General features: G+C 52.0%; 2 protein-coding genes across 6 annotated transcripts in view; one reads left to right on the plus strand and one right to left on the minus strand.

Moving 5' to 3' along the window:
- Positions 1-379: 379 nt before the first annotated feature.
- On the minus strand, positions 380-4,705 carry RPS27L (ribosomal protein S27 like). Its single transcript, XM_055715975.1, has 4 exons — positions 4,630-4,705; positions 4,350-4,458; positions 1,968-2,078; positions 380-899 (listed from the first exon to the last, which is right to left on the minus strand). Exons 1-4 carry the CDS (start codon positions 4,633-4,635, stop codon positions 871-873), a joined length of 255 nt encoding a protein of 84 aa, XP_055571950.1. The 5' UTR covers positions 4,636-4,705; the 3' UTR covers positions 380-870.
- An 8,333-nt stretch (positions 4,706-13,038) lies between these two features.
- The window catches only part of RAB8B (RAB8B, member RAS oncogene family), a 31,347-nt gene continuing 27,451 nt past the window's right edge, over positions 13,039-16,934 (plus strand). For 3 of the 5 annotated variants that reach the window (XM_055717292.1, XM_055717291.1, XM_055717293.1), the window contains exon 1: positions 13,039-13,212. In XM_055717292.1, the coding sequence (XP_055573267.1) occupies positions 13,089-13,212 (124 nt within the window). In that variant the 5' untranslated portion in view covers positions 13,039-13,088. The remainder of the gene's footprint in view (positions 13,213-16,934) is intronic. The other 2 variants (XR_008733351.1, XM_055717290.1) reach the window with 1 other exon arrangement.

Genomic DNA, 16,934 nt, shown 5'->3' on the forward strand with positions numbered 1-16,934 from the left:
ATACATGTAAGACTTCGAATGTTTTTCTCATGGTTTTAAAAAAAAAACACTTTTTAACAGCCATTTAGAAAAGGATGGCTTTTAAAAACTAACTAAAAACCTGTCTCCTCATTGCAAAAAGGTAATTACTTAATATTGAAAATGTGCATGGTTTTGCTCTACTAGCTTTTGTAAAGGCTGGATACCATTCACATCTGTTAGTGTAGGATGGCTTGCAGTTGCTTATATACCATGTGCCTTCTCTGTACTGAATGCTTTCAGTGTTTTGTAAAAGACTTGTTTTGCATAGAAATCTCACTATAGAATACCAAATGCAGTTTCAAGACCAGATTAGAGGGAGGAAAAACCCATGCATTCCAGAAAAACAGCCAAACATAAGTAAGCAGCTTGATATTTTTATTTATCAACGCATTACTCAAAACAGTAAAGGAACTAAAGCTATGTTGAAAGCAAATGAGCAGTTTTAAATCTGTCTGGCCTTTGCATCCCTTGCAGTTAGGGTAGCTGCAGTAATAAAGTATGCAAAATACATTCTTACAGTAGTTTCTGTCACCATATGCGCCACACAGCTGTAGTTGATGATTAATGAGGAAAAGGATGCAGCAAGTCCAAGGTTTTTATATTGTGACATCACCCAATTAACAATACACTGTTTAAAAGTAAAATTACAAAAATAGAGCTCAACTGTCTGCAAACTTGAAGGAAAAAATTGCACTTCAAATCATTTATTGAAAAAGATTCCAGCTCATTAATCACCAATAGCATGTAACTTGTACAAAAATCAATTTTAATTACATTGTTGTATTAACAGGCATTTCTGAACTGGTAAGGCTTTCAGGAAAATGGATCCAAAACCACCTGCTGAAGTGTTCAGTGTTGCTTCCTCCTAAATGAACAGCCTGCAAAGAAATCACATATAGATATAGTCCTTAACATTTTAAGGCTGCCTTGGAAAATTGCCTGCTGAACGTAAGTAGGAGAACTGATGCAATAAATACAAATTTCATGTACCACAAGAGGTAAAGATGTAGCACTTCCAAGTCTTCTCCAACTTAGCCTTATTTGAAGATAAATCAGGACAGCCGTGCTGTTCTGGTAAGTTGTACTATTTCTTTTCTTCCAGATGCCTTTGAAAATGTCCGTCTACTGTAACACCCCTTAGTGATACAAACCCCAAACTGAAACAGCTCCTAGGAGTGTTGATACTTTTTTCAACTCCTGAACAGCTTTACTTCAGGTATTCCATCCTCATATATACTACATCCATACAGTAGAACATGGTCTAAACGCTCCTATATGTAATTTACATATCTATTTACCTTTTATCCTTTAAACAAGACATGAATAAAATCTGGATTTGTTTTTTAATATTTTTTTAAACCCTAAAGTGTTTCCAGTGTTTTTCACATACCCCAGACTTTAGTTTGCATTTCAAGATACTGGTGCTATACCAGTTACCTATATGTAATTATCAGTGCTTATTGGTTCTCTTACACAAACCGAATTTTGATTTAGTAACATGGGCCGGGGAACTGCCTTATGGTACTAGTGTTTAATAACAAACAGGCAAGCCACCACTGAGTAGTAGTGGCACAGAATCACTCTAGCCTGGCAAAAGTACTCGTAACTCCTTTCATGGTGCTTTCTAATGCTCTAAACTTAGCTCAGAACATTAGAGAGAGGCAAAGGAAACCACAAAGTGAAGCACCTAAAATCACGTGTGTTTGAATGCCATTTCGATGCCATGGAGCTGCTTAGCTGCCTGGTGTATCCATTTAGCCATTTAAAAATGAGAATCTGAAATAAAACTTGCAGTTCGGGGCCCACTAACAATGTTTTTACTAGCCAACTCTAAGCAATTTACAAAATAATCATTCCAATTATCAGTTTTCAAAATCAAGGCTAAAGTGTCTGCAGTCTATACAGACATAAATGCATTATTCAGGCTGCTGAACGCTGCCCCTTACCTTCTGTGAGCCTGGCTTTGCCCCCCGTAGGCTGACACAGGACAGTTGAGCACCCTACACACAGAACTACTGTCTGAGCGTGGCTGAATACAGTGGTGATCTTGTAGCAACCTGCAAAACAGCATTATTTAACTTTCCATTGAGTATTTTTAGCATTTTTTTAATTGTATGTGTAATTGAATCAGATACTCTAAATACACTTGTCCAAAAATGGATCTGTTGCATTACACAAGCGTACCAAGTAAAACAAAGCGAAACATTGTTATTGTGGCATGAAGTACTTGCTTTTACTAACATGCATACGAAGGCAAGTTAGCTGAAACTGTTAGGACTTCCCAGATGAAAACCAACATGCCTTGAGGGCTGAGAAGCCCTGATTTGCCTGCAGTATGTCTCCTGCAGAAAAAGTCAAGGAGTTGCAGACTAGCCTTTCTCTGCTGAACGGAAGAACGCATCTAGCCAGAGAAATATTTTAACTTGTAACACTGGAACGTTGCTGTTGACAAAGTCTGGCAGCTGTGAATGTAAACACTGCTGTTCAAATCTGTTTGCTTGTCGTTTAATAATTGGTAGACGTAAGGAGCGTGCCTGGTGGCATTGTACAAAGCTAACGTCTTATTTAAACAAGGAGACTTGCACAGAATAACTTTGCTAATTCCAGATGCCAGAAGAGGCATCAGCAACATTTTTTCTACAGCTTCTAAATTCTATGACTTAAAAGAATGAAATCACTCTCGTACATGGCTTAGACAAAGGGGTTTTCACTGCCTTCATTCTTTTCCCTGAGAAGTATTTTCAAATAGCCAAGAGGAATTTGGGGGAGAGAGAAAACTTGCAAAGGATTTAATCTAGGTGTGGATATAGAAAACAGACAAATAGATAAAGGTGAGCATAGACTCCTTTTTCAGGATGTGTGGACCAGAAAGGTAAGACAGAATACACGCCCTGAGGAAGGTCCTCAGAAAGGTCTCCGACAAGAAGGCTGTTTGGTGGAGAGAACTCCTGTTAGAACAACAGATTTCTGCTTTGCCTAAATCACAGATAGTAACTACACAAATATTTGTTTGCAAAAAACTACCAGCAGCTAAAATCTAACCATAGGAAACGTGTTCCCTCCGGTGAATATGAGCTTCCAGACTGATGAAGTTTTACCTTTGTGGATCTGGCAGGGAAAGGAACCCAATCCATTTCCGTAACCGGGCAGCAACTTCCAGCAACACTGAGGGATGCACGAGGCCCTCTGTTTCGGTGCTTCGTGCTTAGGACTCATTATCGAAGCTCTCCTGCTTTGCTCTATATATCCCTTAAACTCCATAACCAATCAATGCAACAATAATGAAGATAACCAATGACCTGTGGGCCCGTGTTGACATTAATTGTATCATAGTATAGGCATGCATGTACGCTGGTTTGGAGACAGTTAAAAAAAAGAAAGTAAAAATCAGTGCCTTGGCTGTTGACCACGTATTTTTTAAAAGTAACCACGCTTTGCTTTCGAACAGTTTTAATGAATTTACCTCCCTTTTAGATGGAAAACAAAGTCCTAGAGTTTCTTAGAAATCGAAGCTGCTAAGAAATAATAAGAAAACCTGAACACTGCAACAATTCCTTGCTTCTAGTCAGGGTGATTGCTCTTGTGTGCCCATGCGTGTTCCCCTGCTGTGATGCTGTCCTGCAGCAGTTTCTGGGAAATCAGGTACCACAGATGACAGCTCCTGTGCCTTGACACAGCGTGGCTGTGCTGGTCAAAGCAGCCGGTCAGTGCTAGAGCATGTTCCTGCATTCGTGCTAGAAAAATCCCGTGTTGCAGTTTACGAGAGAAGTTGGTTATACAGAGGTTTCTGAGCCAAAGTAATGAAACTCTGTGAAACGCGGACACGGGCACCACCTTAATGCAACCCCGGTGCATTCGATGCAGGTGTCAGCTTGACTTCTTGTCAGCAGTGTGCGCAGGTGGCAGCCGGGGTGTGTGTGTGTATGTTGCTTCCGATTGAACCTGTGTATGTCCTTGTGAAAGGTTTTTTCTGGGTGCTTTTCCTGAATTGGTTTCCAAAAGGAGGGAAACAGTGTTGTCTTCCATGTGAGACGTGCCATGGATGCTCTACAGCATCAGCGACATCTCCCTCCTCGCACAGGCCAGGCTGGGGGAGGGGGGGGTCCCTATTTCCCAGGATTTCGTAAAGGCGGGGGAGGGGGGTGGGAAAAAATCTCATGCCAGACCTCCAGAACAGAAAATAAAAAGCCAATTGTTTAGATTAACTTTTGGAAAAGGTTGAAAACACTTTGTTAACAAAAAATAAATTAAAAAATCAGAGCTTTGATGAGGGTAACGCATACCGATGAGGTGACCCGCCGGCGGGATGGACACGCGCCGGTACCTACCCGGACATTTCACATCCATGAAGTAGGAGTTCGGGCTCTGCACCAGGCGCTTCTTCTTGTGCTTCTTCCTCTCGTCCTCCAAGGAGGGGTGCGCCAGGTCCGTGGCCAGCTGCGGGGGCAAGAGGCGCAACGCAACGCGTGTGAGGCGGCTGCTGCTGCCGCCGCTGCTGCCCTCGCCCGCTCCCCTCCCCCGCCCCGCGGGGGCCGATGGCAGGTGCCTGCCGGCAGCGAGCCCCGATACCGCGCCGAGCGGCCCGGCCGCCGCTGGTAAACAACTCACCGGCATGGCCGCCTCCGCGCTGCGCCGCGCCGCGCCGCCCCGCCCCGCCCCGCCGCGCGCTGCACTGCCCGCCCCGCCCCGCGCTGCACTGCCCGCCCCGCCCCGCCCCGCACTGCACTACACTGCCCGCCCCGCCCCGCCCGCGCTGCACTGCCCCGCCCCGCCCCGCCCCGCGCTGCCCCGCCCCGCCCCGCCCTGCACTGCACTGCACTGCCCGCCCCGCCCCGCCCGCGCTGCACTGCCCCGCCCCGCCCCGCTCCGCCCCGCGCTGCCCCGCCCCGCCCCACCGGGGCTGCGCCGCCTGTCGGGCCACGGGCCGCCCGTGGGCGCTGGGAGCTGGGCGGCCGCAGGGGCGTCGCGCCCGGCTCGGGCACGGACCGGCGCCGGTGGGGTGAAGGGGCCGGGATCCGCCCCGCGGCCGCTGCGGGCGGCGCCGGTGCCGGCAGGGCCGCAGCCCTTCCCCAAGCGCTGCCGCTTGCCCGCGCCGCGGCGCCGGGCGGGCCGCCCCGGGGAACCGGTGGGGGCTGCGGGTCCCGCCCGTGCCAGTGTCGCCGGGCTGGGGGCTGGGCTCGTGCGCGTCCCGCGCCCACCGCGGCGGGAGGGGTTAGTCACCGCCCCGCGAGCCGGGCGGGGCAGCGCGAGCAGTGGCGGGAGTGGGACAAACACCTCTCATCAAACACCTCCCGCTCTGCTTGAGCGACGGGGTGCGCGGGTCGCTCCGTAATTAAAACTGTCACAGGCGCAGCCCCTGCGGGTCCCTGTTGTCACGTGGGCCCGGGGCGCGGGGCGGTGTGATGCGCCGGGAGGCCACCAGGGGGCACGGCAGCCCGTGGGAACCGCGGTGTGTGGTGTCCCCGGTGTGCGGTGTCCCGGCCTGCGGCGTGTCCCCCGTGTGCAGCGTGTCCCGGTGTGCGGCGTGTCCCGGGTGTGTGCTGACCCGGCCTGCGACATGTCCCCCTGTGCAGCGTGTCCCTGCGTGTAGCATGTCCCCGCGTGTCATGTCCCCGCATGCGGTGTGTCCCCACGTGCGGCATGTCCCCCTGTGTGCAGCGTGTCCCAGCATGCAGCGTGTCCCGGCATGTGGCGTGTCCCCCCATGCAGTGTGTCCCCCTGCATGTGGCATGTCCCCGGCGTGTGGTGTCCTGGCCTGAGGCATGTCCCCGCATGTGGCGTGTCCCCAAGTGCAGCGTGTCCCCACGTGCGGTGTGTGTCCCGGCGTGCAGCGTGTCCCTGCATGCAGCATGTTCCCGGTGTGCAGTGTCCCAGCCTGCAGCGTGTCCCCCCCCCGTGTGCAGCATGTCCCCACGTGCAGCATGCCCCGGTGTGCGGCGTGTCCCAGGTGTGTGGTGAACTGGCCTGCAACATGTCCCTGTGTGCAGCGTGTCCCCACGTGCAGCGTGTCCCAGTGTGCATTATGTCCCCACGTGTGGTGTGTCCCTGCGTACGGTGTGACCTAGTGTGTGGTGTGTCCCTACATGCGGCATGTCCCCCTGCGTGCAGCGTGTCCCAGCATCCAGCGTGTCCCAGCGTGTGGCGTGTCCCCTCACGTGTGGCATGTCTCCACATGGGGCGTGTCCCCGGTGTGTGGTGACCCAGCATGCAGTGTGTCCCCATGTACAGTGTGTCCCAGTGTGCAGGGTGTCCTCACATGTGGCGTGTCCCCACATGTGGCGTGTCCCCACATGCGGTGTGTCCCAGGGTGCGGCATGTCCCCACGTGTGGCATGTCCCCGTGTGTGCAGCGTGTCCCAGCATCCAGAGTGTCCTGGTGTGTGGGGTGTCCCCCTGTGTGCGGCGTGTCCCCCCCGTGCAGCATGTCCCTGCATGCAGTGTGTCCTGGCGTGCGGTGTGTCCCCCCGTGTATGGCAAGTCCCCAGATGTGGTGTGCCCCCAGAGTGTGGTGTTCTGGCCTGAGGCGTGTCCCCACATGCAGTGTGTCCCCACGTGTGGCGTGTCCCCACGTGCAGCATGTCCCCACATGTGGCATGTCCCAGTGTGTGGTGTGTCCCTGGTGTGTGGTGACCCGGCCTGCAGTGTGTCCCCACGTGCAGTGTGTCCCAGTGTGCCGTGTGTCCCCTCATGTGGTGTGTCCTGGTATGCAGCATGTTCCTGCATGTGGCGTGTCCCTGCATGCGGTGTGTCCCAGTGTGTGGCGTGTCCCCATGTGCAGCATGTCCCCCTGTGTTCAGCGTGTCCCAGCATCCAGCGTGTCCTGGCATGTGGAGTGTCCCTGTGTGTGGCATGTCCCCAGTGTGTGGTGTCCCAGCCTGTGGCATGTGCCCACATGTGGCGTGTCGCTGTGTGTCCTGCCTGACGCACACCAATGCCCCGAGCAAACTCTCTGTCGGGTTTGCCGTGAGCACACTGGGGCTGTGAGCCCCGCAGCGGCGCATCTGCCGACGGCGGCACCCTCGGCACCGGGGTGGCCCCGGGGCAGGGACCCCACACAGCTCCCACCCGAACCCTGCGTTATCCTGCGGGAATGGGCCCGCGCTCTGCAAGGCTCCGTGCCGTTACACCGGGTTCCCTCTTCTTGCCTTAACAACGTCATCCCGTAACACCGTAACGCTCTGTTAGCGTTCGTTCCTGATGCGCTGGGTGGTGCTGACCCGCAGAGGCATTCTGGAAGCATTTCTTCTGTGTCACTGGAAGCGTTTCTCCTTGTGTCACAGGGAGTTTAACGTGGACGACCCTGACCCACATTTCCCCTGCCTGCGGCCCGTGGCGCTGGGGACACAGGCCATCAGCAGCACAGGCAGCCCGAGCCTCAGCTGCTCCTACGGCCTTTCAGCCTTCTTCAACGGCATGTTGCTTACCTGCGAGCAGATGGGAAAGGGGAGAAACTGTGAAGCCTGTTGGTTAACAGTCTGAAGGAGAATCGTGCCTGTCTTTAAGAAAATACCTTCACAATGTACAAATCACCACCGGCAAACCCCCAGGACTCCTGAAGTGCTGCCCTCCTTCACCGCTTCCCCCTGGCCTTCCCTGCCTCAATGTCTCCCCTGCGAGGAGCCTGGGGTGCTTGAGGAAGACTTTACAGTCACAATTCATGTGAAAAATCGGTTCCTGTGGAAGGAGGGGCAGACAGGGTGATCTGAAAACAGGGTGTGTTTTGGACACATCCCTCTGGTTCTCTATTTTGGTTTTACTTGGAGGTTCATTTCCTTTTCATAACTCCTTTAGTCCAGCGACCTGCTGAGCGACTCAGTTCTCACGCATTACCTTCAGTCTCACAACCGAAGCGTTTTTGGAAGCATACTCCTTAGAAAACAGAAACGCAGCACTGAGTCTACGTGGCGAGTTAACAGGGAGAGAAACGCAGTCGGTACCACCGTGGCCTACAGAGACCGAGAGATTCGGGTCCGAGGGAAGGACTTCCCCTTCCCAGCCTTCTCCCAGCAAACAGGCTTCGGTCTCATTTCAGAGAAAGGAACAGGAAACATTATCTATCTGCCAGAAGGACGACAGAACCTTTCCAAAAGCTCAGCCCAAGATGTTTAAAACCAACGTAGTGACTGTTGGGTTTTTTCTGCGTGGCAAGTGGCAGCCTCTTGCCGTTTCTGTCCCCGGTGGCAGGCCCTGCGGTGGGTGGTCTCCTGCTGGGCTGGGACAGCCAGCGAGCCTCCCCTGTGACCAGGGAGGTGGCGGCAGGGCACCCTGACACCCGGTGCCCCCCGTCCTGCTCCATCGGTGCCTCTCTGCAGCCGAGTCTGGGTGCGTCCTTATGATTTGCTATCTGATGTTGCCGAGAATACAGGCTTTTGCAGGGGGGGTTGCTATAAAACCTTGTTCTAACTGACGGTGGTCACTGCAGAAGTGAGTGTTGGCTGGTTTTCAGAAAACAATTTCACCCTAATAATGGTTTGTCCGGCGTGCCAGGACATGGCTGGGTGTCTGCAGCACTGCAGTAAAGCTGTCTGGCTTTCCGCACACCACCGGCTCCAAGCTGCACTCAGAATTAGTAGGTTCACTTCCAGCGGTATGTTTGACCTGGAGTGCAGTCTGCCTGGGGTTTTACCTGTACTGGAGAATTAAGTATTACAGTTGTAATTGATTATAAATTAATGGCGTAAACCATGGCATGCAGTCATTTGGTTTAAATATGCTTACGCAGATATTTTAGGTTAGCCCAGGAACTTGAAGAAGGTCCACTTTTACCGCTAGTGTAATAGCAAACTTGGAAATTAACGGCACTTACAGATAAGGCTTTTACAGTGCTTTTCCTTTCTGGAATTGAACTGTACATACTTAAGTCTCTTCCCCGCCACCCCACACCCCCCCCCCCCCGCCCAATACTGTCTTGATTTAACCACTTCTACATAAAGTTCTGCAATATATACAAATGCATACATTGAGATCACTGAAGGACTGTTCTTTGTAAAGACCAAAAAAAAAAAAAATCAAACCTATGCATTCATCTTCTTAAAACCAGGCCCTAAAACCAGAACATATCGGCGTATCGAATGCAGCAGAACGAGCATAGAAGTATCTACCTGCAGTGAAAGACATATTGACTGGAACTAGGGAGTAAGTGACATTTTTTTTTAGAGGAGCGTCACATGATGGTCATCAAACAGCAATAAATTGCAGGGGCATTTGCCAAAACCAGAGTTGCTAAAGATATGCGTCAAAAATATTATCATATTAGCTAGCAGAGTCCAAAAGCTAAGGAGCAAAGCTCACGTTAATAATTTGTGGTTAGGTGGCATTCAGGGCAAGACTGCCTCGTTAGATTATCTTTTGTAGGGCTTGGACCTGTGGATTCCAATTAGTGCCAAAATAACAGGATCCTGGTTCTATCAATATGTTTTAAATGCAATCTTTTTTCTGAAACCTTGTACTTAATTTGATATGTAGAATTTCCTACAAGTTCACATGCATTGAACAGAAGAGTTTGATTGAAGATAGAATTTCACACAGTTCTCTTTTCACTTAACCAGTCTCACCTTTGAACTGAGTGGGGAAAGGGATTTTTGAAAGCTGAAGTAATGGTGTCTATCATTTGAGAAAGTGAAAATGAGAGTGGGAATGAAGTAGCAATGTAATCTGTTTTTTTTTTGTAAAAATGTAGGTGTTGGTAAACTAATCACAGGGTTTTTAATGTGTCTGTAAAGATTGTTGAACTTATTGCGTGTGAATAGAGGGAGTGATTGCATTTTGCTATTCCTATTTAGTGCCTTTCTTAAATGAAGTGCTTTGTTGGATGTACATTACATACACCTCGGTGACTAACGGAATCCTGACATGTCTTGGTTGGGACAGCATCCGTGTACTGGATGACCTTCAGCTGTAGTATTCAGGCAGAACTGTTAGGGCAGTCACTCAGGGGTTGTAAACAGTTTTATGGTTTTTTGAAATGTACAAATGGGCATCACTCTGTTATGGTGCTACCTGCCTTTCTATAGTGACGCAAGGTAAACCGTAATGTCAAACATCTTCTATTTCCTACACATTCAGTGTTTCCCCTCAGTGGTTCTCCCGTGTCAGAAAAAAATGAAACGTTTAATTGCAGTTGATCTATTTGACTGCAATGCAATACAAAACAAATGCTGCCTTTTCCAATACAGTGCAATAACAAAGACTGGGCTTCAAAGTATCTTCATGGAATAGGTGTCACAGTGGCTTCGTTATTGAGCCTCAGCAGCCTCGGTAGTACTCCTCAAGGTTTTACTAACAGATTGCAAGGTATACAATTGTACAAGTGCAGGTTTTCCACATTCTAGAAAATCAAAAATATGTAACTTTTAATTTTTATATCTTGTTTTTAAAGTTCATAGTGAAGTAAACATCTGTCCCTTGGATCTGGCAAACTGGTGCTTTTCCAAATCAGAACAGAACGCAGTATTGCAAAGCACCAGTGTAATTGAAGAGGGAAGTAATTTGCATTATTTTTCTGTAAAACTACTCTTGAGTAACAGATGGCAATCGCAAACATATTGCTCCAGGGACATATGGAAGTCTATTTGTTCCATAAAACTCAAGAGTGAATATTAACCCCCGAATTACTCTCGTCAGTGCTGAAATATGATTGTGTAGTAATCTTCAGTATGGCCATGATTACAGTACATGGCAACTCCCACCTCTGAAAATACAGATACAGGGAAATGTTTCAGAGATTAGTTTTTCATTTGCAATTTTCTATAATCTGATTATTCATGCTAGTCTGAAATCATTAAACAATTTGGTTTGACTGCTTCAGTGCCAGGTTGCCATTATCTTTTACAAACTTAAATCTCCTAATTAGTGACTGTAACAACCCATCTTAACATCTAAACAGCCCAACTGCTAATTCTGTAGTACAAAAGTGAACCAAGCAGCCACATTTCCAGATTCCAACCTGAACTGGGCAGAGGTCTCCAGGTGTGTAAAAAAAAAATACATTGGCAATTCCCCCCTTCTTGTTTTGCTGCCTTTACTGTGCTTTGCCAGATGATGGATACCCTGGTCTCCCAGAGGTCTCAGTCAAACAAACAATTAAATTTTTACTTTAATCACAACACAGCACCTATGATATAAAACTAGATTTTGGTACAATTAGCTAGCAGTTAGATAAGCACTCATGGTGAGCTCTTACAAATTCACCTTGTACAGAGATTTACATCAGACCTGGCATCGGCTTATTGATGGTTTGTTACATATTGGCCAGGAGCACCACCAAACTGAGACCCTTAATGAGGAAGATTTGGAATCTTTGGAAATTAACTAGGAGCAACACAGCTTTTGGTTTTTCCTGGTTTATAATGGCCGAAGGTGTTTGTTTGCCGTGATCCCTCAGGATACTTTGCACAAATACAGCAGTAGCCAGGCTAGTTTAGCCCCATTTCACCCCGTCAAAGTGTAGGTTAATGTCATGGAGTGGTTTTTTGGTGTGCTTAGAGTACGGAGGCTAACCACATGTGGCAGAGCTTTAGTATTCAAAGTTAATTTTGTTTGATTCCGTATAGAACTCGGTGTGTCTATTTGCCAAATTAACAGCAAATAAACCCCAAGAAAGGACCTGTTACAGTTTTGGGCTGCGCTATAACCAAGGGATTTGGCTGCAGGTGGGAGACACCAGCCGGTCTCCCTGGGCTGCTGCTGGGGGGTCAAATCATGTTTGCACCCCTGATCCTGCTCAGAGGGTGCTTGGACCCCTGGGGCTATGGCGGGGCCCCCGAGGCTGCAGGGCGCAGGTGATGGGCAGGAGGGGGCCTGGCCGCGGGTGCCTTAGGGCTGTCCCTGTCTCTGTCCCCGCACCGGCCCCGGGGGGCTGGGGAAGGGAGGTGGCGGTTCAGCCCTGCAGGATGGCAGTCCCTTGGTCCCTTCGGGAATGGCTGGCGGGAAACGGCTGTTTTCCTTTGTTTTCCGAAGAGGTGGGCGAGAACTGCTGGAGTGATTTACAGAGATTTCTGTTTTTAGCTTGTCTAAAGGCTACAGTTTTGAAAGTAAATTAAAGCAATAACTCTTCACTGTCACCGCGGAGCGTTTCAGTAATGCTGTTTATTTTTATAGCGCCTCATGACACCCCATGGGGAACACGGAGTAACGGAGCCGTACGGAGGCGGCCGCGCCAGGAGGCCATTGTCATCATCAGCGGGAGGGGACAGGGGCGCTGGCGGCAGCGCTGTGCGGCGGCCACGTGTCGCTCTGCAGCACCCATGGCTTTAGCGCCGCTCTCGACGGCGTGGAAGTCATTCCTCTGGTGGGCACAGGTCTGTCCCTCGCTCACCAGGCCCACACGTGAGGCCAAACGCGGTCACGTTCCACCTGTGCCTGCTGGTGACCCGCAGCCTCCCGGCGTTGCTCGCGCTGGTAAAGACGCCCGCGGCCGTTTACAGATGGAGCTGCATCCCGCAGCACCCTGGACCCAGCGCCGCGCAGGACGAGGCCATGCGGCTGCTGGGGGACAGTGGCTGCCGCCCGAGGGGGTCAGTGTCCCCCCGCCGTGTCCCGGCCCCGCGGCCCCTGGAGCGCCGGGGACGTGCGGGGTCAGGCCCCGCGGCCCCCGCGGGTTTCAGGGCCGCGCCGCAACGGTCGCATCTGCGGCCGCACGGAGGGGAGGGGGCGGGCAGGCGCGGGGCGGCGGGGCTGCCCGTGCGGGGCTGGCGGGGCTGCCCGACCTGTGCGGGGCTCCCGGGGCCGGCTGGCAGTGCGGAGCTCCCAGGACCGCTCTCCCGGGGTGGGCTGCCCGTGCGGGGCTCCCGGGGCGGGCTGGCAGTGGGGGCTCCCGGGGCCGCTCTCCCAGTGCGGGGCTGGCAGTGGGGGCTCCCGGGGCCGCTCTCCCAGTGCGGGGCTGGCAGTGGGGGCTCCCGGGGCCGCTCTCCCAGTGCGGGGCTGGCAGTGCGGGCTCCCGGCCGCCTACAGCTCCCGTCGGGCCGCGGGGCGGGGCGCGCCGGCTGCCGTGCGTGGGCGCTGGGCGGGGCCTGCCCGCCCCCCCGGCCGCCCCCCCTGCTGCGGCGGCGAGCCCCAGGCCGAGGGAAGATGGCGAAGACCTACGACTATCTGTTCAAGCTGCTGCTGATCGGCGACTCGGGTGTGGGCAAGACCTGCCTGCTCTTCCGCTTCAGCGAGGACGCCTTCAACACCACCTTCATCTCCACGATCGGTGAGGCGCCGCGGCGGCCGCCGCCCTGCGGCCCGGGGGGTTCCTGGCCGGGGCCCTCCGGCCGGGCCGGGGCCGCGCCTGGCGGCAGCGGGCGGGAGCCCTGCCGGCGCCCAGCCGGAGCCCTGCCGCCGTTGCGCGGGCCCCGCGGGGAGCGGCCGCCCCGCTCCTGGTGTCGGCGGCGGGGCCCGGTGCGGGCAGGCCGCGCGGGGAAGGGTTCGCCCCGCGGCGGCGGGGCCGGGCGGCGGCAGCGGGGCCGGCGGGGCGCGGCCGGGAGCGGCCCGCGGCGGTCGGGGCCGGGGCCGGGGCCGCGGCGGTGCGCGGCCCTCCCGCTGTCTCGCCGGCCCCTCCGTGCGCGGGGCCGGGAGCGGGCCGGGCCGCTGGATGGAGAACGGCGGCTCCCGCGGGGCTGCGCGGCGGCGGTGCCCGGCGGCCCCGGGCTGTAGCTCTGCGGGTGGCCGCTCGCCCCGGCGCCTGTGCCCGTGGCCGGGGGGCTGGCCCGGCCCTCCCGGGCAGCGGCTTCTTCGCCCCGGGGCGGAGGGGCCGCCCGGCAGCACTCGGGCCCGGCGACACCGGGGAGGCGGCCGGGGCGTCCCGCGGCTCCGCCAGCCGCTCCGGGGGGCCGGGGGTGTCGCGCACCCCAGCGCGCCGCCGCCTGCGGCGCTGTCAGAAACGCCGCCTTGGAGCGGCGGTGCGGGGCGCGGTGCTGGGCACAGGGTTTGGTGCTGGGCTCGGTGCTGGGCGCTGTGCTGGGATCCGCGGGGGCCTCATTTCCCAGATCTGCATTCCCAGTTCTGCACTGGGACGTGCCGGACTGGGAGGCCAGCCAGCCGGGGCTGGGGTGGGGTGGGGGGGCCCTCAGCGGTGCTGCTTGGAGAGGGGACAGCAGTAAGGCTGGCTTGGAAGGGCAGTGCCAAGGGAGTGAGCGGAGCCTTCTCTGGAAGGGGCCGGGTGTGAGGGTGTGGTGGGCGAGGTGTGACCCGGCCGCCCTGCTGTGCTGGGCGCGGGCGGGAATTGCAGGTTTGTCCAGGTGGCTGCGGCCCGGGGGGCTCGCGCTGTGGGAGTGGGATCACTGCAGCTCAGAACTGCCTTCCCGAAGTCTGAACCGGCGCGTTCCTTTCCCCCTGCAACCCCCTTCAGAGATGCTGTATCAGTAACACCGGCTCATCGAGGCCTGAGCAGCATTTTACCTAAAAAGGTCAATTTTGCTGCATCTCTGGTAAAGGCTTCATAAACATTAATAATTCCTGTATAGTTTTTTTAAAAAAAACCCAACCACAGAAACCCACCCTACGTTGGGACCATGCCAAATATAAAATACTTCTTTATGCTCCTAGAAAGATAGCTAACGTCAATGGGTGCGCCCGTCTTCCAGCCATTTTCTTGATGTTTCTTGAACTGCTTAGCCCCTTGGTACTTCTTTTACTCAGTCACTTTGAAGGCTGGGGGATTATGGATGTGGTGCTGTTTTTTCTTACCTTATTCAGCAAATGTTGCATTTGCTCTCACTCCTTTCCTTTATACTTGCTTTCACAAGGGTCTTGTTTTCAACGCTCTTCAGCTTGAAGAAACTTACTACTAATAACTGAGGCATAATTCTGGTTTTATAGGTTGTATTCATGATTGCACAGTTATGTTTCCCTCCTTGTAATTTTTTCCGTCCAGTCCCTTTTATTTTTTTTTTTTTTTCAAAGGACCTACAAGCAGGAAAGTTGACAATGCAGGGAAAAGTGAAACTGTTCATAAAATGCTGATGTATGCTTAAATAAAAAGGCTTGGGCTTTGGTGTTGTTTTTCTTTTTTTTTTTTTTTTTCAGGCTTCCTCATGGATTGCTTGTATTACTTCTAGGTCAATCACGTAGATTGAATCTGTTTGTTCTTGATGCACTCGCTTTATGAGTGCGTGGTGGTCAGTTTTACAATCATAACTAATACATCTAATGAGCTTAGGAGCATTCCACTCTTAACAGTTCTGATTTTTTTTTTTTTTTTGCTTGACTGATAAAGCATAGCCAGCCACGGTGTGGAGGGAGCCGCAGGGTTGCAGTGCTTTTCCCAAACAGGCCCTCCTGCTTGTTGAAGTTTTAAGGTCTCCAGATTAGCATCCCTAACCAAACACACTGAACCTTCCTGAAGTATAAGCTGCCAGGCTGGTTTGTTTGTATGTTCTCCAAAAAGTGGGATCTGCAATGTGATGGTACTTACTGTTACAGTGTCTGTCAGTTCACAAAGATTTTAATTAGTGCACGCGATATTATGTGCCCATAGTGATGCCCTAGTTCTCCTCTGGTCCGTCTCTCTCCTAACGAGATTGGAGTTGGTTTAGCTTGAAGTCTGAGAAGGCATGTGCTTGAGGTGTGTGAATGTCAAATGTTATTGTTTAATCTTACATATGTAAATGCTATTTGTGAATGAGGGGAGTCATTTAGAGGTTTTTCTTAACTATATGAGGTTAAACTTTAAACTGTTTTAACTTTTTTTCTTAGAGTCTACATCCAGAAATTAAAGCAAACTTTATTGCTGTGATGAAAGGGCCCACATGCTAAGCACCAGATACCTTTCTTATAATTCCCTATTTCTGTTGTTTAGTAGTTTAACCGGGGTTAAACCATGACACTTCAGTTACTAGAGTGATGGACACACTTTCCAAAAGGAAAAAAAAAGGAAGTAGGGGGAGGATGTGGAAATACTGCTTTACTATAAAATATTTGTTTTACTTGGCCTCAATGTTCGTATCATAGAAACGAGTCAATAACGAATTGTAGTTACTTGGTCATCTTGCACGGCATGCTTCTGCCATGCTTTGCAGATACCCTTCTCTTTTGCTGTTATGCAAAATGCTCCTGTGATGCTACTGCCTTGTGGATTGCTCCAAGGTCTGTGAACGGTCCCTTCCTGTTTCTCCTGGAGGCTTTGGTCACGCTGCGGTGACGGCTGTACCGATTCAAACAGTAAGTTCTTCCAGTCAGGTGTCCTGTGGCCAGGGGTTGCATAGAAAGCAGGATAAAAGTGCAGTGCACGTATATGTATAACTTACCAGACTTTTAAAGTTCTTTTTTGGGCGGTTCTTCGTGCTAGAGTCTCTGTGTCTGTGTCTTGGCTGCCTGACGTAGTCATACCTCCAGCAGAGCCTGCTGTCCATTGCGAGAGGTGAGCCAGCAGCCTTTCTGCCGGGTGGTCCTCTTGGCCGCTCCAAGCGATGCGTTCCCGGTCCGTGCCGTCACAGACTGCCTTCCCAGCTTTAGGCAAGGCAGGCCTTGGCCTTCTGCACCGTCCGGTGTTTCATGGGGGGCTCTTTAGCTCCGTTTGGAAAATCACTGGAAGGGCTCACAAGTCGTAATGCTGCTGTGGGCCCCGGTGAGGATCAGCTTTTCACTGTTAGCACGGGATAAAACTTTTTTTTACAATGGGAGTGGATTATGTAAAGTTATGTTGTTTAGTTTGCTTCCTGAGTTGGAACTTCTGCTTTTGCACAGTTCTATATGGAAAGTAGAATGCAGTTGAGTCAGCTCTTTTTCACACTTCAACAGCTCCTAAAGCAAAACTTATCTTGGGAGTATCTCGTGTGTATTTTGCTTGTAGTTTCAGAGCGGTGTACGAGAATAGGAAGCATTAATTTAGCAGTCTCTAAGTGTCTTAACTTGCTGTTCAAGTTGTGCTGCCCGGTAAAACTGGATTGCATGTATCATTCCAAATAATAAGGCTTATTCTTTGCATTCCTTTCA

Source organism: Falco cherrug, chromosome 7, assembly GCF_023634085.1.
Source record: "Falco cherrug isolate bFalChe1 chromosome 7, bFalChe1.pri, whole genome shotgun sequence".
Lineage (NCBI taxonomy): Eukaryota > Metazoa > Chordata > Aves > Falconiformes > Falconidae > Falco > Falco cherrug.